Raw genomic sequence first — 23628 nt, 5'->3', positions numbered from 1 at the left:
TTAAGCACTTAAAAAAGTCAGAAAATACACAAGTTAAGGTGTATACAGTGCAGAGTTTAGGAAACCAGCCCCATGATGATCAAAACAACATAGCCTCATTTTAAAAAATAAATTCAATGTTAGAATCTTCAAAGTTTCCGTGTATCATACTGCTGCAGCTACTTTTAAATGATCATTTTGGACATTTTTGCAGGTGATACATTTTGTGCATTAGTCTTTTTATGTACCATTTTAGGCATGTTATAAGTGTCTGGAAAAATTAAAGAATTGTTAGTAGGACCATGGAACAGAGAAAACACAAGGCAGTGTCTTCAGATGCTTATCTTTTAAATGTAAAAGGAAAAGTACTCCAAATAAGTTTCTCTTGTTCAAAAATACAATAGGCAATTTTAAAAAACCTATAAGTATGTGTGTAGGAGCATTTCCCAGTCTTGGAGACAAGTTGAATTGTTATGTGGAGCTATATTATGACTTGACTGACAAAGTATCAATCAAGACTCCATTATATAACAAGGTATCCATCACACAAGTTCTATTGAGAGTCCCTGCAGTGAGCACACAGACCGTAATCCAAGTTTCTTTGTCCTGTTCTGTGCCAATTTGCTGTAAAATGACAAGTCTAGACTGTCTTTGTAGCAATCACAGGACCACTGCATTACAACTATATTTTCTAAACATTTTTGCATTGTCTTGATTAGCATGTCACCTGCTTCATTAGTGAAGAAAATTCTCCACCAGCAATTCAGCCATTGATACAAAGTGAAAAATAAGTGGAGATACTAATAATGGAAAGTTATAGAGACGAGGTAAAATGAGCAGATTCTTTCTTCCTCTTCAGGAGAACATGTTCAGGTTAGCCACAGACAAAGACAAATTATTATATGCCCAAACTTTAAAAGATGGAAATCTCATTTAAAAAGTCCTATGAATCTGAGAAATGTGGTGTGCATATCTGTGGGAGGCAGATTAGAACTTGAGAGTTCTTAATTCTTTAACTAACTACCCTCTGTAAGCTGCATCAGGTCACTTACTTTTCAGCTATGGAAAGTGAGGTAGAGAGATTAATACTTGCTTCTCACAGGGGTTGAGGGGGAGTAGCTTGCACATTCTTGGTTTTCCCTCATTAAGTTGTTCACACCCAAACAAAATGGAACTCCTATAAAACTAGTCAAGCTATTTCTCCTATAGATTGAGTGGGGGGAGAAGTTTTTTTATATATATGTTTGAAAAATACTTAGAAAGTCTGGTGTCATCTAATGTCCTAAATAAAATATATATAAACTGCTATAGAAATATTTCAAGTTTTAAACAGCATCTCCCTTCTCTCTTCCCCAATTACCTACCAGTCAGTGAGATGGCAACTAAGTTGTAGGGCTCATATTATTTACTCATTGAGGAAAAACACAGGTTTGGCCTTATATACATCAAGAAGGAAGGCAGAGTCTCTGTCCTTTACTCTGTACTCATGTTAGGGCTGTGGTTTGGCAGTATTAGTTTTAGTATCATGCATCCGACGAAGTGGGCATTCACCCACGAAAGCTCATGCTCCAAAATGTCTGTTAGTCTATAAGGTGCCACAAGACTCTTTGCTGCTAGTATTAGTTTTATTCCTGGACATTACCTTTTGCTGTTAAGTTATTCCACCGAGTTAAAAAAAATTACATACCAACTCCACACCTTTTCCAGGATTTCATATACCAGATATTGGTTCATTTCAGATCTGTCTCTAGGAAGGTTTATCATCCTGTTAGAAAATTTTTACAAGCTAGACAGTAGGTCTCATAGGTCGTCTAATGTATAGACGTTAGAGTCCTGAAGTTGTCACTCCCTCCTTGGATCCCAACACTGAATCCCGGATTAAAGATACGATCGAGCATCTTGGGTTAAAAGCATTGATGGCACCTGGTTTTAGAGCTGGAGAAATTTTTCCTTATCGTTTACAGTCCATGATATGCAAACAGTGCTTTAGCTCTGCTCTAGTAAGTTGCACAATTGGCTTTTGTGGGATACAAAAGATTAACAGCACATAAATGTTGCACTTAAAGGTTCTCAATTTGTCTCTTTATGAAGTTCAGGTAGGCATGATCGGCAAAATTTGAATCACGAGTTGGAATCCCCTTAAACTTGGCTGTGATTGGAGCTGGGAGGTTTTTTGGTCCCATTTCTATTATTTATTTGTACTGTGGTAATGCCTAGAAGCCTCAGTCATTGTTATGGCCAGGATCCAGCACCACTGAAGTCAATGGAAGTTTTGCCACTGACATCAAGGAGGGGACCTTTTCCCTTCAGTTTTTTTCCCCCACACGGGAGAAGTGAGAGAATAAGGAACACAAGACAAGGCTAACTTGATTCTTTCATTGATTGATTCAGTGGTGATGTGGGGGAGAATGACAAATATTACTGGATGGAATATCCACTAGAGCAATAAATAACCAAAGTACCAAAAGACTTGGTGCATAACAAGTGCTCATTTGCAAAACTAAACATTCAAAGAAAATAGCTTTAGTCTGACACTGTTAATTTTGGAAGGCTGGGGGGAGCCGAGGAGAGAATGAAGGGCAAAAAGTAAAACGAAGCTGTTGGTATACTTGAGAAATTAAAAAAATTCAAGTAATAAAAATATTTCTGGTTAAAGTGGTATTAATCAAGATTCCCTCGCCCCCCATTCATTGCAAATTATATTTCATTATGACTTTGAGCAGCGGTTCCTACCCTTTGCAGACAACTGTATCTTTTTACCACATTAAGAACCTATTAATTGTACCACAGCTAGTTCCTGCCGCCTCCCAGTCAAGTGTGTGCACTCTGATCTGTAGTGATTGCTCTTGAGAGCACAGTGCTTGGGTTTGGAATGTGTTTTAAGCCCTGTTGCAGGTTTCAGCTTGCACGTGGTGGACAGAACAATTGCTGGGACATAGGCTCCCTCTCCTTGCTCTGATGAAGAGCCTCTGAGCTAAGGCATTTATCATAAAAGCCTGAGAACCATCCGTAGAGAGATGTATAGAACATTGTAGCTTCCACTGTCAAAGGCCAATTATTTGCTCTGTTAATAAAAGATCACCCCCTCAATGGCTCATTTCAGCAGTCTAAGAAAATTCTTATCTTTTAAAGTATTCTAGCTACCCAGTTGTGCGGTTTTCATGTAGAGGAATGTTAGCCTAATAAAAGGAACATGGATTAGGATAGCAGGTTTAACTAATACAATTCCATGGGAAGGGAACAAACTACCCGCAGTCTGTCAAACGTACAGTATTATTCTGCATCATTTATTTAAATATTTCTATTTATGCATTTACAAACTTTCGTAGCTCTCCATCCATAACTCTCCTGTTGTTTGACACACTATTGCAGAGGAATTTTAGCTATTGTAAAAGAAGGTCCATGTACAAAACTAGGTGACATAAAAAAAAAAGAGGTTCCTTTCAGATTTTTCATACCAGGAACAAAAGTGACCAAATGGAGGGAAAAAACAAACTCAACCCCAAACAAGAGGCTCTTTCATAAGTACTACCTATGTCAGTGCTCAACTATAAGTCCTAAAATAGGATAGTTCATACTTCAGTGGTGCAATGTATGTTTGTTAATACTCCTGGATGGGAATGTGCGTCTCTAATGAACAAACCAAAGAAGAAAAGGCTACATGGGGAATGTTAAGTTCAGAAACCATCATTTATGGGTTCTAAATGATATGGCACAAAACTCTAAGAAATTACACTGATTTACCAGCAGTGTATTTTCATCCCAAACTTAATTTTGCATAAAAAGTTCCCTTTAAGAAATTTGTTGAATTCTTCAAAAACTAACATTTGAGCTTCTGGGGCCCCCTGTATTTAAGAAATAATCACTTGAAATACACCTCAATCTGGAGGCTTCCAAAGAATATTTAAGAACCAAATTTTCTTTTTTTTCAATGTATACCAATTTAACAGCTCAGATTCCCAATGTTAACCCTGGGAGGAAGAGGCAGCCAGATATGGCATTTCAGGATATTTACACACATGGTACAAAAATGCCCAGGGGTATGAAACACCAGGAATACAGTTTGGCAGCAGCCTCATTTACATGTGTAATTTTAAACTATTTATTACATTGTACTAACACACCAGATTCAAAGATGTGCACTCCCTTTAGGATGTTCAGGAGTTACCAGTATATTGTGATTGCATATTTAATATTGCACAATTGTATAAAAACATAAATACTAGCTATTCTCATTTTTAAATACAAAATACAAGTCACATACTTTTTAGTCAATCCTTTTCAAGTGCAATTCAAGGGGTCTCTATGGTCCTTCCAATAAAAGGCAATTTCATACTTTTGGCACAAGTATTACCCCCCATCACATGCCAACAAGATCTAATTACAATACATATGCCCAGATTTTTATAGTAGCAGTCATATACATACATATAAAAACAGGGTATTTACAAAATGAACTAATCATACATAGAAGCAGCCTTAGTGGTTGAATCTGAACTCTTGTTTAGCATTATTCATGTTGTTTTGAGAGGGATATGCGACCCTTTTGATTTATGCTGGTTGCTGTGGGTTCACATTCACGGGAGGAGGATGTCCTAGGAGACCAATACGCTGTTTCTGCTTCCTCTGTTCTGTCATCTGGAAAATTAAAAAGTTTGCTCATTAGACCGAGACACTTCCTGTACGTCAGCTCACAGAATGAACCATTGGTGTATTTGTGGTTAGGGTTTATTCTGAAACCCACTTTCTACAAATAATGCACTTCCGGCTGCTATGCCAAACATGAATGGATTAAAAGGCAATTATAGCCCCTGTTTTGTGAACCCAGCAGGGATATCTGTGAACCTGCTCATGTGACTAAGTATTCTGAGATGACGGATGCTATTTTGCAAAAAAAAAAAAAAAGTTCTATGAAGAGCCACATTACTGGCATAAAATAAACCTAGATGGTAGCTTTCAGAAACTTCTTGTGTTGATAATTCTCTGTAGACTTCCCACTATTTCCACAACCTATTTGGGGAAAGTAGGAGTACTGTATGTTGGGAGAATCCATCTCAGTCTGGAAATATCTAACTGTTTGTGGAAATTCACTTCAATACCTCAGCTCTTGGGTCACAAGAATGCAAACATCCCTCATGATTTGCCAAAGCCCAGATATGAGGCAATAATGCAAAATAAGGGACACAGGAGCAAAACTATATATTTTTCCACAAAACATTTTCCGTAACCTCAGTCCCAAAATTCTGGATGTTTGCCAATAATAATTTACATCAAATGTAATACCAGCACAAATCTGAGAGTGAAGAAGGTACATGATCTAAAGAGAGTGACACTCCTAATAGAGAAGCATATTCCTTCATTATTGTGATCCAGAGCACTGCAAAGCAGCCATCATCCATGTTTCTTTGCATTCAGCCCCTCCCAACACCTTGTTAGAAATCTGCTAAGGTCTGAAAGCCCGAGAGAACCAACACACCAATTTAATCAGTAACACTGACATTTCTATGGTCCCCATCATCCTAATATATGAGTATTTCATGACCATAAATGAATTTATCCTCACATCACCCCTGTGAAGTAGGTAAATATCTCCATTTTACAGAAACTGAAGCAGAAAGATATAGGGTGTGTTTACACTGCAATTAAAAACCCACAGCTGGCTGTGTCAGGTGACTTGGGTTGGCAAGATTCAGGTTCAGGCCAAACATCTACACTGCAATTAAATAGACCCCTTAGCCTGAGCCCCGCGAGCTGACATTGGCCAGCTGTGGATTTTTAATTGCAGTGTAGACAAACTCGGAGGGCTTGATTTTCAAAGGTGCTGAGTTGTTGCAAGTGCTCAGCACATCTGAACAGCAGGCCTGAAGTGACTTGCCCAAAGTCACACAGGATATCTTTGGCAGAGAGTAAAACTCGGGCTCCCCAACTCCAGTCTAACACCAGATGATTCTTCCTTTGATAACATAGGTACGGTTCAGCCTCCATCACATTACCATCACAATGGCTGCAAATTCCAAGACTTACATAAAAGTGCAGAGACCCAACCTTCTTACTGCTCATCCCCCATGGCATTACTTGGTCGACATACAAAAGGGCCACAATCTTGTTCCATTTTTATTGCTTCTTCCCCTGGACTGAGCATACTGAGACTTAATAAAAATAAATGAAGCCAGGCTACCATGCATCTGTCAACTTAGAATTTTTTAATCAATACTCCTTCTGTTCTGTTTTAGGAGTTACTTTAATATAATAAACATTTACATTGAATAGCAAGTTGTAAGAAACCAGTCTTTAGATAGTGCTCTACCAAAATTTAGCATCCGAACCAGATACAGCTTATACAATAATTTTTCATTAAAAAGTTGAGCTACAATGTGAATTTCCACCGTTTTTCATATCATATGAATTGTTATTGGCCCTTGTTTTGGCTTGGAATTCATTTGAACCAAATAGTGCTTTTTCTATCCTATCTATATTCATGCAAGGACCTAAGGTTACTAATCAGTGTAATTCTTCGTTTTTGGGACATTTCACTCCAAATACCAACTAACATAATTGATAGAGTAAATCAATGCCAAGATAACATATAGCCTGTTTGCATTTTCAGCTACCAGTAAACACACTTGAACAGATTTACATAAAATCTGTATGTTCAGAGACTGAATAAATTCTCCCTTTCTAAGGTCAGGCATTGAATAATTAAGTTTGGAGTTTGCCATGGCAAGATGAGTCAACCCGCCTGGATCGCTGTGAAAAATCTTCGGAATGATCCTTTTACTACCACCTTTCATTAGAGGACTGAAAATCATTTTAAACACCCTTAATTAATCTAATCACCTCTATGATGTGCATATCTGTAAATATGCTCCCTTAACCAATGGGTAAAGGTCTCAATCTTACTTTTATGGAAGGACACGGGTTCAAATGGAGCTGAATCATGTTGTGTCTTTTTCAACGTCACACCAAAGGAGTGGAGCAGCACCCAAGCCCTAGCTCAGTTCCCCTATTCTAACCCCTAGATTTTCTACTGCTATATGGGGTTTGAAATTTGCCTTATTTTTGAATATATAATTAACTACTTAATACGAACAGAGAAAACCTATTTGTAGGTTTTATTTCCATTATTCTGTTATTTCCACTGGACAAATTAATAAAACATATGCTTTCAGAGGGGGCAAGGTTTTGAGTAGCAATTGGATTCAAACAATTAGCTATGAAGGAGGCACACAAAATGGTAAAATGAGGAAAGGATAGCAGTTGACAAGCAGAATGCTAAATTTTGATATGTTTAGTTAACAAGAGGAATTAATTTTTTTAAAGAAAGCGTAAGCTGACTAAATGCAAGTTGAAAACAAAATGAAACCTAGATGCAGAATCACATTGTTCTAGTATGATGTTTACAAGCGTCAAAGACACCATGGAGCAATTTTTGTCTTGATCATTACACTTAACTGAGTTAATTTTGTAGCTTGTTGCTTTAATGCCTTTTGGAAGTGCTTCATACTCATTTACAGTAATGAATTAAAAATGGTCAGCTTTTCATTTGTTCCTGGTGCATTATTTTATTTTATTTCAAAGGCATTTTCAAAGTGGACACACAGAATTTCAGTTTTAATGACAGTTACAATTCCCAGAAACTTGTAGGATCAGTCAGATCACAAAGCAAATGAATAGAAGATTTGCCCTTTATTTGATTCAGAACAATCCCTGAGCTAGCTCCTCTTCCTGGAGACAGTTCTTCCTAATATGATGGAGAGAGGTACTGGTTTTGTCTCATAATTGGAGCATCCTGCAACTTAAGCAGGGTTATCTCAGTGACAGTACTTAGGGGAATTCCTAAGAGCTATCACATTAGTGAAGCTGGTTTCCTCTTCTGCCTTTGCAGTGAAGTAGCTATCTAAAAGCTCATTTTCACAAAGAGCAAGGGAAGGTTCTTAGTGCTTGGGCAGTGGAAAGTTGCAAGCTTTAGAAATAAATACATTTGGGGCATGATCCAAGGCCTGATTGAAATTGATGGAAAGAATCCTATTGACTGCAATGGGTATGAGTCAGACCCTCTAACAGGAAGACCTACGTCACATGTTTAAGATAATTGTTTCCAGGCAAAGTGGCATGACAGCTACCCAATGAGTATATTAAGGCATAGATAAGAAAGGATTTGGTTTGGAGAGAAACATTATGGAAAGTAGCAAAATCCTGGAGCTCCAGATAAGATAATTGCAATTATAGAAGCTATTTATGAAGACTTCTGCAGTGCCATCATTGGTGAAAAATTAAGCAACTGGGTCAAGTCAAAGTGTGATGTCAGACAAGGGGGCATGGAATCACCATTACTTTTCATCATGTTCTTAAACTGGACACAAAATATTAGATGAGTTGGAGGGCTGGAGATTGGATGATCTAGAGTTAAATTTGTAAACCTATGCAGATGATGATGTGCAACTGGCAGACACATTTGAACTGATAATATCCTTCGCTACCTTGGAAAACTGTTGCAGTCAACTTGGACTTACAATAAATGCTCAGACGACAAGTGGTTGCACCTTGGAAAATGGATAATAAATAAAGTGTTGACAGAACAAGTAGAATCTTATGTGTATCTAGGAAGTTTGATCAGTGCCAATGGTTCCATCAAGCACAAGGTTAAAAGGAGATGTGACTTAGCCACAGCATTATGGACTGATGAAAATATATGTTTGGCACCACGTGAAAATGTATTAGACTACTGTATTAAGAATATTACTGTATGGTAATACATTCAAAAGCATCTGGCAGTCTGGATTTGGCCCAGGGTCCACCTATTGACCACCCCTGCATTTACCTGATTCTCACCACCAGAAGATCAGAGCACAGAGTGGAAAAAAAGGACGACAAGTATCTCAGCCAATACCCTCTTGCAGAGACTAACTACTTTATCAATGTAAATTTACTAGCACAGAAAACACACTCATGATAGTAGATTTCTTTGCTGGGTTTTCCTATCCTGCTTGCACAGTGTACTACTTTGAAACTACAAAGCAAGTATATAATAAAATAGTTCAGTTAAAAACCACTAACATTTTAATTCACTTCATACTCTGTGCTCAATTACATGGTGTTTTTCCTAGCCAGCCTGCTGGCAAGAGTATATCTCATGCACCATAAAATCTTCAGTTGTAACTCTAGTTGCAGTACATGGAGACCTGAACAACAGGAATTTTGCCAGTTAGGAAGACTGTGTAAAAGCATGGTGCAGATTATAGATGTGTGCCAGGCAGGTAGTATTTGTCTTTAGTGAACTATTATCTCCAGAAGGATAACATTCTGTTTCTAATATAGATTAGGTTTGGATTATAATAGTTGCTTCCTGCAGCATGGTGCATCTCATTTAATTCAAAGTGGAACTAATCCCAGTTTAAAATGGGAATCACAATAATAGAAACATCCCTAGGAAGAGGCTCAGTGGCAACAACCAATCAGTTTAGTATTGGAGAAAGTTGTCAACCATTTTACAATAGGAAAAAAAATCAGAAGTTGAAGAGATAATGAGCTAAATTCAATGGCTACTTGTGGCTTGTGTAACTCCATCAACTGCTCTGGGATTCCAGGAGGTGCAAATTAGCAAAGAATTTTACCCAATGTATACATCTATAAACTCAATTAATTAAGGCGTCGGCGTGTTCTTCTGGTTCAGGTAATTTTGTGCCATATAAAATTTCAGACAAGCCACAGCATTTCTCCCTTTATCTTCAGTTGGACACTTCAAACACAAAATGGAAAAGGGCTTTGGCGCTTGGGCTTTCTTGGGGAGGTCCATCTCTGAGATGAATATGGTTCAAAAGAACCTCCCCCAAGCTGTTTCTGCTGTTAACAGTAAATAGTAAAGAAGCACCTATGATTGAACTGTACTGATCTCATGACTGCAGTGGCTCCAGGTAGTATCTCCCAAAAACATGGATTTTTGCCATGTGGGCCAAGATCTCCCATTTGTAGGCCTACAGGAAGTGTAGCATAAAAAGGGAAGATACACTGTCTAAATAATTATTTAAAGGATTCTTTGAGGGTCTCTGTCCATTTAAACAGAGGAAAATGGGAATAGAGCACCAAGAACTATGTTGCTTGGGCCATTCCTTCAGTTTCTCTTCACAGGGATATTGCTGTTGAAAACCGAATAAAAGCTATTTTAGGGCAATATTCAGAAGTACAGAGTAAATGATCAGACTCCCTTTTTGGATGCATGTGGTTAAGTGCTGGAGCTGCCTTCTTTGCTGTCTCACACGTACGGATAGCGTAGCCACAAGTACCTCTAGTACGTAACAATATGAGAGTGGTCACTAGGTTGCATAAGAGTTTGTGGATATGTCTGCATATTTTGGGATTTAGCAGTGTACAGACTTCCAACAAAACACACACACACCAAGACAAGAATACAATAAAATCCACTATAGTAAAAATTGCATGAAGGGTAACTTTCTGTACAACTTTCATTTCACCTTGGGATGTCACCCGTAATAAAATATTCATTGTTTGCCAGGCCACACAATCACAGGAAAGAGTAATGTTTCTAAAAGAAATATAACCTTAAATGTTTAAGAACCATTGTAATAACTATGTAAAGGAAGGATCTAGAACAGGGGTGGGCAAACTTTTTGGCCCGAGGGCCACATCTGGGTGGGGAAATTGCATGCAGGGCCATGAATGTAGGGCTGGGGCAGGGGGTTGTGGTGCGGGAGGGTCTGTGGGGTGCGGGAGGGAGTGCGGTGTGCAGGAAGGGGCTCAGGACGCAGGAGGGGTGCAGGATGTACGAGGGGGCTCAGGGCAGGGGGTTGGGGTGCAGGAGGGGTGCGGGGTGTGGGCTCCGTCCCAGCGCTGCTTTCCTGGAGTGGCTCTGGGGTGGCAGCATGGCTAAGACAGGCTCCCTGCTTGTCCTGGCCCTGCACTGCTTCTGGAAGCGGCCGGCACCACGTCCCTGCAGCCCCTGGAGGAGGGAGGGCGGGCAGAGGGCTCTGTGCGCTGCCCACCCCTGCGGGTACCTCCCCTGAAGCTCCCATTGGCTGTGGTTCCCTGTTCCCAACCAATGGGAGCTGTGGGATGCGGTGCCTGGAGGTGAGGGCAGCATGCGGAGCCCTCTTCACCCCCGCCCCCCCACCCCGGGGCCGCAGGGATGTGGTGCCAGCTGCTTCTGGGAGCGGCCCCGTGCCGTCATGGGGATGGCAATCCTGTGGACCGGATCCAAAGCCCTGATGGGCCAGATCCAGCCCGCAGGCCGTAGTTTGCCCACTCCTGATCTAGAACAAAAGTTAACATTCAAATCCTCGAGTTCTCACTGCAGAGTTATTGCCAATTAGAAGTCAGTGTATTACAACAAAGTCTGCTGAGTAACATTGACTCAAAAGTGAAGTTGCAGTGGGTAATTTTTACTATACAAGGCAATGGGCAGTATCGTACAAGATATTTTCAGGATTTAGGGGGGGCTGATCTATACTCTGAGGGTAAGAAATCATCATATACACAGCTCACAATATGAATTTGATTTGTTTTTTCGGACTTTTCAAAAGATGGGTAAATCGGAAAATGTTTAGTTCTGTTAGAACTGGACAGGCCCGTCGGCTGTATGACTGGAATTTGGATTGGTGATTCTTCTAAACTAGCTAGTTCATTGTGGCAGCAATGAACAATGAGCTCTGCACATTGTTTGTATAGTCAGTTAAATTGTAAACATCCAATTCCCAATACAGATCAATCCGGATTTTACAAAAAACTCTTTAATCCAAAATGCCGTTCTATCCCCAGCTTTACAGCAAGTTATTGTATATTCCCCTAATTTTCCAAATGTTTTGGGAAGCCCCAGCACTCTCCATCTAACTGAAGTTTATCAGTAGCTAATCCACCTCACTGCAACTTGTGTTTTGCTAGAACTTCCTTACCTGATCTTTAAGCTCTGACAGCTGGCCAGAGAGGTTGGTGACCAGCTTCATGGTAGATTCTAGCTTTTCCTGCAAGTTCCTGAGTTCATTCTGTTCTCCTTCAGAATCGCTGCTTACAAGAGACATGGCGCGCATCCTAGGGAACCAATCAAGGTTTCTTTCCTGGAATTCAGACACAAGAACATGATTATTGCTAGACAAGGACAAAACTGTGCATGAGTGGCTGTGGGTGTGAAAATCTTCAGTCACAAGCTCTTAATAGTTCAAACTTTCAGTTTTATTTGCACCCTGTTGGGAAGCTTCTAGAACTGCTTCACCACAGAGTTTTATCACTGGAGAGACAGGACAGCATTGCAGGTTTTAATAGCTACTGAAGAGCAAGAGGGATAAAGGTTTTGTAGTCTATGTTTCTCCTTTCCTGTCAATGTACTCCACCCTTAAGAGCAGGTATATTCCACCATAATATACGAGTCCTTTACTACAAACTGGCCATAGTTATTACTTGAAGATGCATTAACCAGTGTTAGAAATCAGCTGACAGAATTCTGGAGCCCACTGACATCCAGTCTCCTGTCCACAGATATACAGGAGTTCTTTCTTGAACTGCTATAACTGAGCTCTAAATTGGCTGCTTAATCCAAACCTGCTTCACAAGGGAAAAATGAAGTATTTAAATACTGCTTTGCAAAGACATCCAGTATATCCTTTTGGCTTCCTTATTGCTACAGTCTTCCATTATGACAACTTTTCAAAGCTCATAGTCAAGATGAACATGCTAGATGTGGCCTTGAATGGTCGTGTTTGAGAGTTAGGGCTGTGGAAAATTTTGTCAAAACTGTTTATTTGACAGGAAAAAAATGACTTGTCACAAAGTGCTTGCATTCTGGAGAAAACACCCAAATACTGCCCCAGCTGCAAATCAAAACATTTTGGTTGAAATTTTTTGCAATATAAGCAATGGGGGTGTAATTTGATCACTAGGGAAAAGGGAAGTGCTCTGCGGGATCAGAAATAGGTAGAAAAACTGATCCAAGAGAGAGAGACAGGATGAGAGTGTTGCCAACTTTCATGATTTTATCATAAGTCTTGTGATATTTGGTGGTTTTCTTAAAGCCCTAACTCCCGAAGGCAGGTAAAGAACACAAGAATTTCAGGTTTCACTAACCAGAAGGGGGAAAAAAAAACAACAAAACAAACTCTAGCCCTCATAATTGTGGAGAAGGACTGAAAACGTGACCTCCAGGCATCCCAATGGATCACTCAGAAAACAGACAGCAAATAAAAAGAATCCAAAATGTATCATTTTTGCAATTATCATGAGTTTGGGGGATATGGCATTTTAACACTTGGGGTTGATGGTACTGGTATGAGAGATACCACTGGGCTGCTGGGTGAGCTTGGGCAAGTCATGGCACCTCTGTGCCTCAGTTTCCCCTCAATGGTAAAAGGGGATAATGCTATTGATTCCATTTGTACAGTGCTTTGAGATCTGTGGATGAAGAGCCGGGTACTATTCGTAATTATTATGAAAAGTTTAAAAATCTTTGCTAAGGGTTAATAGGCTATGTAGGAATTTTGTTTATGGAGGTATTTTTACCACAAGACAGTATGTACCACATGTTGCCAATCAATTTTAGATAGCTTAATCACTTCACTGCTGCTTCATTATACACAGCTTGTATGTCTGGCCAACACTCAAAGTTTATCTGGTAACATCCCGCTGTAACTGAACTGAAATGCCCAGTCAAACAACAAGTGGCTGAAGGGATGGGCAGGTATCAAGCAGGGAAGGATTAAAGGGCCAAAATAATGCTGTAAAGCAGTGGTGACCCCTTTCGCATAGATTAAAAATTTTTAAATATATTTAACACCATTATAAATGCTGGAGGCAAAGCAGGGGTTGGGGTGGAGGCTGACAGCTCGCGACCCCCCATGTTAGAACCCTGTGACCCGCTGAGGGGTCCCGACCCCCAGTTTGAGAACCCCTGCAGTAAAGCATAGTGATTGCAAGTTGGATGGGCCCTTTCACTTACAACCCCTCTCCCCCAACACCTTTCTTTAACCCAATATAATTGTCTAGACCCCTTTACTAAAATAAAGAGCTAAAGGCATAATAGCCAATACGTGTACATACATACACAGTTCTAATCCCCTCCATTCCACCTTAAGAGAAAACAGAATGAGTTTAATTTTGTTTTTAAAAACACAACCAGCACCACAAAAAACAGCAAGGGAATAAGGGTAATTTCATCTAGAATTTTGCCCCAATTTCTTTCTTTTTAAAACAAACTAAACAAAAAACACTAAAACCTTAAAACTAAGGCGATGAAAAATGAATCAGTAACGAAAAGGGGAATGTTAAAAGGCCATTTGCTGACAAGCCTGCTGGGTCTGTGAATACTGCAGTCTATCCCTGTGTCACGGCTGTGAAAGTCTGTGCGTCTCCCAGCAGGATCCCGTTCGCACAGAAAAATTCTATTCAAGGTTGAAGAAAAGCTTTATCGTGATGATCTAGTTTCTGTTGCACTCTAAGCAAAGCACCACGGTCTCTTTAAAGACATAGCCTTACATCGTTTGGTGACAAGTTTTGGTATTGTTTTAAATACACTAAGTGAGCCATAAACTTGAAGCTCCACTCCTAATCTGTTTCCCTGCCTCCACGCCCCTCACCCATTACTACTGGCATCCTGCATACCAAGGTTGTTATGTACTGTCTGCTGTGGTCCTCCTACAAGCCGAAGCATCACGATCCTGGCTGTGCAGTCAGCTCCCTCTTCCCGTCACAGTAGCAGCTTCCTCTGTTTAAACAGACGAACTGACTAAAGCCACTGACGGAAGTTGGCTAACCACAATGCTGGGTTTCAGATTAGCTCTTTTCTAGGTAAAGTTGGAAAAGTCCCTGTAAAGCAAATATCATTACAATCTCAGACATGGGGGCGATGTTGACCAGCCTCTTAAAATGTCCATGATTGGAAATGTAAAAAAAAGAGGAAGCTGTAGTGCATGATGCAGATGTAATGCATTCTGAGAAGTGGTTGCTTTTCCTTGCTTCCACTGAAAGTCTGTTCTAAGAAAGGTTTCTAACGCAACCTCAGTTAAAAACATGGCCAATGGTTAACATGGGCAGAAAGAAGGTACCCTCTGATAAATTAAAGATGGAGTAACCATGTTCCTCAAGAATCATGTTTTCCAAAGGAAGCACGATATAGAGGCACAGAAATCTGGGTTCTAGCCTCAGGTCTGCCACTGATGTGCTATGTGGCCTTGGGGAAGTCATTACTACTACTCTGGGCCTCTATTTACTCATCTGAATATTGGGCATAAGACCTACTCACCTTCTAGGGCTATTGTGAGGGTTAATTCAATACTGTTTGTCACGCAAATTGCATTACTATAGCCTTCTGTCTGAAGGTTTCCAAGAAGTGCAAAAGCAGAACATCTGAATTTCTGCAGTATGCCATTTCAAAAATCATGCCCATAAAATAGACAGGTACATTGCAAAGTGCTTTGAAAATGAAAAGCATGATGCATGTGTTTTTTGTGGGGTGAGATGGTTTCTTTCTCCACCTCACATCAAGCTAACTTTTCCTTCAGTAATGGGCTAGAATGCCATTCCCTCCACTTGGAGTTCACATTGTCTACCTTTTAAAAAATGGGAGGAATGTACCCACCCCCTTCCTCACACTTAGCCTGTCTGTGAAAACAAACTTGTGGCATTAAAAAACTAACTTTTCATTGTTCCTGTAGGTTTCTAATTAGCTACCTTTTCCGTTCACATGAAGAAAGCAACTACAGAGATCTCAATATATGGACATCATTCCCAGAGACAAAGTAAAACAGCACTTGAATATAAAATAACCACAACTGCTGTATCTTCAAAACAGTCAAAGGGCTGACAATTGCTGTCACAGGTGAGATAATTTCATTACAGACAAACACTATCCAGTTTTAATAACCATGATGAAGAGCTGCTGTAGGATTGCCCAAAGGAGGTTCCCTTGTTCACCCTTTCCGTCCACCTAGTTCTAGTTGTTTCGTTGTAAATTATTTAAGAACATAAGAACGGCCGTACCGGGTCAGACCAAAGGTCCATCTAGCCCAGTATCTGTCTACTGACAGTGGCCAATGCCAGGTGCCCCAGAGGGAGTGAACCTAACAGGCAATGATCAAGTGATCTCTCTCCTGCCATCCATCTCCATCCTCTGACGAACAGAGGCTAGGGACACCATTCTTTACCCATCCTGGCTAATAACCATTTATGGACTTAACCACCATAAATTAAGTCCATAAATTTAAGTAAACCAGGACACATTATATCATTAACAGCTGGGCTGGATGGAAGAATTAATTGTTCAAAGATTGTGCAAACGGTTGCCCTCGGATGATCACGTTAGAACAATGATCATCAATGTGCTAATAGTAACGAAATCCACCTAGTTCTTGTGAAATGTATCCAGTGAGAGAGACCAGCCGGTCTCTGAAGTGATGCTGGGTCAAGTGGTATATGGTCATTTTGTGGACTGGAGGAAGTGGTATTGGTGACTCAGCAGGTCGCTCTCTAACCTCAGATTTAGGCTTGTAGGAGGAGCACTACAGATAGCAGGCCATGTCCTCAGCTGGTGTGCATCCCCAGCAGAGGATCTAGCCCAATAGACTTTGAACCAGTGTCTCAGCAGAGCATTAGGTACTGTGCTGCGCTGCCAAATTTGTAAATGGGATATAAAACAGACATATATCAGAGGGGTAGCCGTGTTAGTCTGGAGCTGTAAAAGCAGCAGAGTCCTGTGGCACCTCATAGACTAACAGACGTATTGGAGCATGAGCTTTCATGGGTGAATACATGCATCCGACGAAGTGGGTATTCACCCACGAAAGCTCATGCTCCAATACGTCTGTTAGTCTATAAGGTGCCACAGGACTCTTTGCTGCTAAAACAGATATGGTCATTAAAATCCATGGCACTATTCCCAACAATAGGGATGTTGGTCCTGGAGTTCTGGACAAATTCCCAATCGGGTAGCTTATTTGTCTTACCTAAATTCTCCCACTGGTTTCAAATTCAGCGTAACATTCTTCCTCACTTTCTCCTGAGCTCTTGTTAAAACACTCACCGTTAAAGAGCTGCTGCCAACTTTCCCTGAGGTGGCTGCATTTCAGCACTAGAAGATGTTGCTCCTGTATAGAACACACACCCGGTCTGCAAAGTGCTTTGGGGTCCATCAGTGTTTGGGGTATTACACAAAAACTTAACCTTTTACACTGACTTGAATTTAGGCTCCCCAGCCCCCTCAGATCGCTTTTCCTGTCAAAGAATGGGCACGTATCTGGCAGAGGTGAAGCTCTGGGTTTATTGTTTCAGATGTTAAAGCATTGCAATCTCAAATGCTTCTAACGGGCTGATTCTTGCAGTGGCACTGATTGCTGAGCCCTTCTATCCAAAAAAATAGGATGAGAGAGTGAAAGAGGAAGCAGAGTGGAATAAAAAGGACCAACACCTGGAGAGTGAGTGGGGTGGAGGGAGAATATTGGGAGAAAATAAAACTTGCACTGATGTCTTTGTTATGCTAAACAAAATGATCAGTAAAGGGAAGAGGGCCATAGTTGCGTTTCCCCTTGACTAGGATTGCTTTGGGGATGTTCTGTATTTAATAGAACACAGAGCTGTAAGGAAGGGTCCCTTCTTCTAATTACCGCTGCTATTCAGTGATGAGCTGCCAAAATCATAACAACCAGTTCCCTCCTCACCCCAGGAGGGATCATGGCCCACCCCCCCGGGACTCCTGCCCCATCCAACCCCCCGCGTTCCTTGACGCCCCCCCACCCCAGGGACCCCTGCCCCATCCACCCCCATTCCCTGTACCCTGACTGCCCCCCGCTGCCCCATCCAACCCCTCCTCTCATTCCTGATGGCCCCCCAGGACCCCTGCCCCATCCAACCACCCCTTCTCTCTGTCCCCTGACAGCCCCTGGAATCCTTGCCCCTGACTGCCTCCCACTGCCCCATCCAACCCCTGATCCTTTCTGACTATCCCACCAGGACCCTTGCCCCTATTCAATCCCCCTGTTCCCTGCCCTCTGACCCCCCAACCCCTATCCACACCCCCACCCCCGAACTCCCCTGCCCTCTCTCCAACACCCCCTCCCTGCCCCCTTACCGCGCTGCCTGGACGTGGCTGGCAGCGCTACAGTCCGGCCGCGGCTGGAGCCAGGAGCCCGGGGATGCGGGGCCGGAGCCGGAGGATGTGGCGGGAGCCGGGTGGCCGGAGCCAGGCAGCTGGCCGGCCGGAGCTGAGGAGGGCCGTGGCCAGAGCCAGGCAGCCGGGGCCGCCGCCACACCTGGACCCGCGCTGCTGGAGCCTGGCCGCGTGGCAAAACAGCAGGAGCCAGGCAGCTGGAGCCACGGGGCCGTGTCCGGAGCCAGGCATCTGGGTAGGTGGGGTCGCGGCCGCCGCCGTGCCCGGACCCGCACTACTGGAGCTGGGCTGTGGCTGGAGCCAGGCGGCCGGGGCTGCGGAGGGACGCGGCTGGAGCCAGGGACGCACGTGGAGCCGGGTAGGGCCGCGGCCGGAGCCGGGCGGCCGGGGACGCGGGGCCGGGGAGGGCCGCGGCCGGAGACCGGCCGGGGCGCACGGCCCTCCTCGTTCCCTCTACCCCTACCTCAGCGTCGTCTTCCTGTTCCTGAGCGGGAAGCCTGCTTGCTTCTCAGTCCTCCCAGGCTTCCCGCGCGAACAGCTGATTCGCGGGAAGCGGGGGGGGGAGGAGAAGCAGGGCGGAGCATTCATGGGAGGAGGTGGAGGCAGAGCTGAGGTAAGCTGGGGCCGCAGCAGGGAGCGCTTGTTAAATTTAAATGCCCTTTTAGAACCGGTTGTCCCACGCGGTTCTAAAAGGGCTTCTAAATTTAACAACCGGTTCCCGCGAACCGGTGTGAACCGGCTGCAGCTCAACACTGCTGCTATTCCTCCTTTGTTCCCTCCAACAAAGAAGCAGAATCACTGCAAAACTTGTCCCTGTTGAAACCCAGGCCTAAACGATCGACCGCACAAAGCAGAAAAATAAATCAATGGGGGTAAGCCAAGTGCGGGCAAAAAAAGCCAACCTGCATTTCCATCAGAAGCACTCAGAAGGGCACATGCTGGTTTTATCTCCTAGAGGGCAGGATGTATTACTCCTCTGTGGGGATGATTAGGTCGAGCAATTGCTTCCCTCCACAGCAGTTGCTGATGTGCACCCAAGCTCTTAAATTAATGATGGAACAAACAGCTTAACTAGCTAAATCCAAAGCTCAAGACCAGTGCGCCTGCGACACACTATTTACAGCAGCCAGTGGCCTTCTGCCAAACATATCTTTTATCTCCTCACTTCCACGGCTATTAGTTATTATCTAACAATGTAATTACATTAGCTAACTCTCTAAAGCATCTTGGGATACGTTTTGCATGGAAGACTCCACCAAATAAAACTAATTCAAATGCCAGCCTTCCTCTCGTGATTGGACATTAAATTGCTACTGTAACACTTAGCCAAACTGAGGCTCAGAACTCTGAAGTTATAGGTGAACAATTGCACCTGCACAATTTGCATGGGCAGCTTGCCCAACTGTATGTGCAAATACCTAGTTAGATGTTAGACTGGCCATTTCTATATAAAATTATGTTGATTGTCTGTGCAACTGGCATTATCTCCAGGTGGAAATTTATATGTGAGCACAGTTTTTAAAAGTAACATTAGTTGTTAGGTTTCAGAAAAGTAATTTCAGTCACTCACAAATGCAGGCTTTAGGGAGTAATTTCTAAATATGCTGGTCACGATTCACCGCTATATTATCTATTTTTCTTTTTTGCTTATGTTACTTCATTGTCTCAGTGATCTCCAGTGGCGTTATATCAGTGAAACACTGGGGTAATGCAGTGGTGACACAAGCCTATTACTGGGTAGTCACAAGATTTGTTTGATTCTGACTACCCACCTCTACGGCTGTCTCCCCTGAAGCATATACCCTGTTCCTCAACCCAGTTTGGATACATGTCTACACTTCAAGGTGGGGGTGGAATTCCCAGCTGGGGAACAAATATCCGCGCTAGTTCTGATCGACCTAGTGCCCTAATAAGAAAGTGGAACCTTAGCAGCATGACCAACAGGAGGGTTTAGTGTCTCAGATGGGTACATCCTTGGGGTGGTTAGCCCCTCCTGCTGCTGTGGGTACACTATTTTTAGCATGCTGGCTCGATCACATCTATTTGTGAATGGCTTACTTCTGGCTGGACAGGGCACTGTACTAGCAGTCAAAAGTCCTGGTTCTCTCCCTGGCCATTCCACTGACCTGCTCTGTGACTGTGGGCAATTCATTAGAATTATGCCTCATTCTCTCCTTCTGTCAAGAAGGTGATAATGAAACGTACTTTTCTTGGTACACTGCTTTGACATCTATGGATGAAAAGTGCTATTCAAGTGATAAGCATTATTTAGGGAATCTTTGTGATCAGAAGGAGGCCCTTTTTAAAATAAAATGTGCATCTGTGTGTACAGTTTTCTCTCTCACACACACACAAACACTTGTTCACAGTAATCAAATATGTATTTGAAGGCTTATGTGATACGTTCATTTGTGCATGGAAAAAGAGAGCAAAGGAGCACATCAAATATTTGCACATATAATTGTCTGTGCACTGAAGCTGCATAAAGTGGTTTGTGCGCACAAAATGAAGACAGTAAAAATGAACTGTGAAAATGTGGTTCTACATACCTCAAACTCCAGAGCAAGGCACATTTGTACAGACCAGTTACAAATGCCTACAAACAGCAGTTTGTGACAGATGCTGACTGACAGCTACAGCTATACTAATGGGGCTAGTATTAATGAGACTGCTAGAGTAAATGGAGGCAAAAGCAGCAACCAAACTCTCAAGACTGAGAGAATGGGTAGATAAGACAATTTGTAAGGAGTTGCACCAAGTTTGTATTAGTCATTTGTGTGTGGAATGGATCCAATGTCTGGCCAACAGGAGAAGTGGACACTCCCTTACCCCACCCCTATTATCAGACATCACCTGATCTTCCTTGATGACTATAAAGCAATATAGCGAGTGAACTATGCCTTTGTTCCAGGGAAACACAAGGAGCACTGGACTATCTGCCTTGTAGCACAATTAGCATACTTTCCAGATAAAAGTGCTTTTGAAGAGGCACTGATCTAACTTAAAAGTCTATCTTAAACAAACATCTGCAGTGATTTAGCCAGATGCACAGAAGTTAGATCCTTGGGCAGGGAGCAAGGGCGGGTTATAACAGCTTACAATTCAAGTCCATGTGGAGCACTGCTAACCATTTTCTCATTGTTTTATGGTAATTTCTGCACTATGAAATATTTATCCTTAAAACAATTCAAGAATGCACTCCCAAGGCGGTCTGCTCCATACCACGTTTCCTTCATTGTGTGCTGACTCCTGAAGTCTATAACAAGCCTTTACTTAGGTAAAACTCCTCACCTTCAGTGCTCACATAATGACTTCAGGGCACCAGATGATTTATTTATACATCAAAGAGAACAAGCAATTCCATTTTTCCAGTTTGTACTTCTCCAGCAGCTTCTATCCGAGGATCTCAAAATGCTTTAGAACCATTATGCTGGATCTCACAACCCCATTGCTGAAGTAGAGGATCATTATCCCCATTTTTCTGATGAGCCAACAGACAGTGAACTCACACAAGAAGTTTACACCAATGATGGGACTGGAACCCAGGTCTCTTAACACACAATCCTGATTTTTAGCTACAAGACCAATCAAACTACCACACAGAATCATAGCATATGGATGAACAGCTCAGAACTCCAGCACCACTTTTTCTAAACGTGGGAATTAACAACAAATAATGGAAAAAGACCTATCTTGGAGGTTTGAACAACCTTATGAAAGCAATTACAGACTAAAGTTAAAAAAAATATTGCAATGAACTGGACTTCATAATCCATCAACTCACTGTGTTTGATCAAAAATTAATATGGTACATTTGATATATATATTTGTGCAGGGCTACTTATATTCTAAATCCTTTTGAATCTTACATTTGGTTTTCTAAGTATAACTGCTGACTTTTTTCTGCACATTGCGTAGTAACTGAATTGGCCTTTACACATGAAACGATGTAGTACCACATCTATTCAGTGTGTTTCATAGATTTGTTCTCAATTAGGATGGGATTTTTTTTTCTTTTTTTAAAACAAAACACTGGCTCAAATCCCTACCTGCCACAAGAGACGTTGTATAACCAAGATTTAACTCCTTGGTAATCAAGTACAGAGTGTAGCATCAAAATTGCCATTCACACCGCTTCACACAGAGATTATTTTTAGTTAACACATCAAGAGATAAGGTCATCTTTAAAGGAACTAAGTTGTCTGAATATACAGTAACTGGCATAAAGTCAATTATTCATGATGCTTAAATGCACTGACTGCATGTTAAGGCCAACCAGCATTAGACTTAACTGAAAAGTTGGTAGTATATATAATTCCAAAGTAGTAGATTCACAACAGTATTTGTAATGTTCTGTGCACACCTATGGTGCTGTAGAAATAATAAACATACTAAATTGCAGGTACAAAATTTCTAATTTTTCCAAAAGATAAAAACTCAAGAATTGTCCAAAGCTACTCTGTTGGGACTCAGGGCAGGAGAGTGGAACATCTTTGAGGTAGATTAGCATCTGTAGTCTCAATCCATTTTTGAGCATATCCCTGCTTCCTGTCCAAGCGAATATAGCTGAGTAAATATTTCTATTGCACATTGAAACCTATGGAAATAAAAGTGCCCAGTTTGTGTCACTACCAAAGATGTTAGAGTGCCACCTTCAGTCTGTTTACATTGTGGGGGAAAATCCCTTCTAAATCTGCCAGTGAAATCAGGAGAGACTTTGGAAGAGCATGTGCCTGCTGCAGACATTGAGCAATCTCAGATTGTCACCTGTTCCCAATACAAACGAAGAAAATAAATCAGCCTCTCCAAGAGGATCAATTGAAACCTTGGAATCGGTGGCGTGTTGTAAAGGCTTCCCCCGGGGCCACTCCTAAATTTTTTTTGTGATGATGAAAACAAAGAAGTTTGGTGGTAAACAAAACATGCCTCGCCTTGTCTCCCCTCCCCCCAGTCATTCGTACACACACCTCAACTATCTCTTATTGAAACATTTAAATAAGGCTGAGCCAGCAATACACTCAGAGAGTTCCCCTTTTCTTTTTTTCATGGGGGGGTGGCGGGGTGGGCAGAAAGCAGCAAGGAAAGAGGACAAGGAAAGCTCTGTTCTTGCTTCTGGGCTATCAAAATGAACTTCACCACAACTGCCTTATTGCCACTATTGGTTGAGTTTAGTAAGTTTTGATTAAAAAAGCAGTGATTAAACAGCAAATCCTAGGCTTCTAAAATGGTCCAGCTGTTCCCAAACTGCACCTATTACTGCTTCCTGGGGTATGCAGGTTCCATGCATGTCAGTGCAGTACGTGTAAAACAAATCGTCGCCACCATTTTGACAACCAGAGATTAAACACTAGAATTTTGCCAAATGATTGGTGCAGCTTCTGAGCAACTGGTGCAATCAGCTTTAAGGACTTTTTAATAATGTTAACAATCCCTAAATAATATTAACAAACTCCTTTGTGACCAGAAAAATTAAAACTAACACTGTCTTAAAGTACTAGACATTGTAGTAAGCTAAATGAAGGGAACAATATAATCAAGGCAGACTTCTA

The 23628-nt window shown here is 41.9% G+C and overlaps 1 protein-coding gene across 1 annotated transcript in view; it reads right to left on the bottom strand.

The window, feature by feature from the left end:
- Nucleotides 1–4067: 4067 nt before the first annotated feature.
- Nucleotides 4068–23628, bottom strand: part of ITPR1 (inositol 1,4,5-trisphosphate receptor type 1) — a 248166-nt gene continuing 228605 nt past the window's right edge. Inside the window, exons 56-57 of the mRNA XM_045023591.1 lie at nt 11886–12047; nt 4068–4617 (exon numbers count right to left, since the gene is read on the bottom strand). Of these exons, the coding sequence (XP_044879526.1) occupies nt 4531–4617; nt 11886–12047 (249 nt within the window). The 3' untranslated portion in view covers nt 4068–4530. The remainder of the gene's footprint in view (nt 4618–11885; nt 12048–23628) is intronic.

This window comes from Mauremys mutica, chromosome 7 (genome assembly GCF_020497125.1).
Source record: "Mauremys mutica isolate MM-2020 ecotype Southern chromosome 7, ASM2049712v1, whole genome shotgun sequence".
NCBI classification, from domain to species: Eukaryota; Metazoa; Chordata; order Testudines; family Geoemydidae; genus Mauremys; species Mauremys mutica.
Note: the sequence above shows the minus strand (reverse complement) of the source record. Positions and strands in the feature narration are given on the sequence as shown.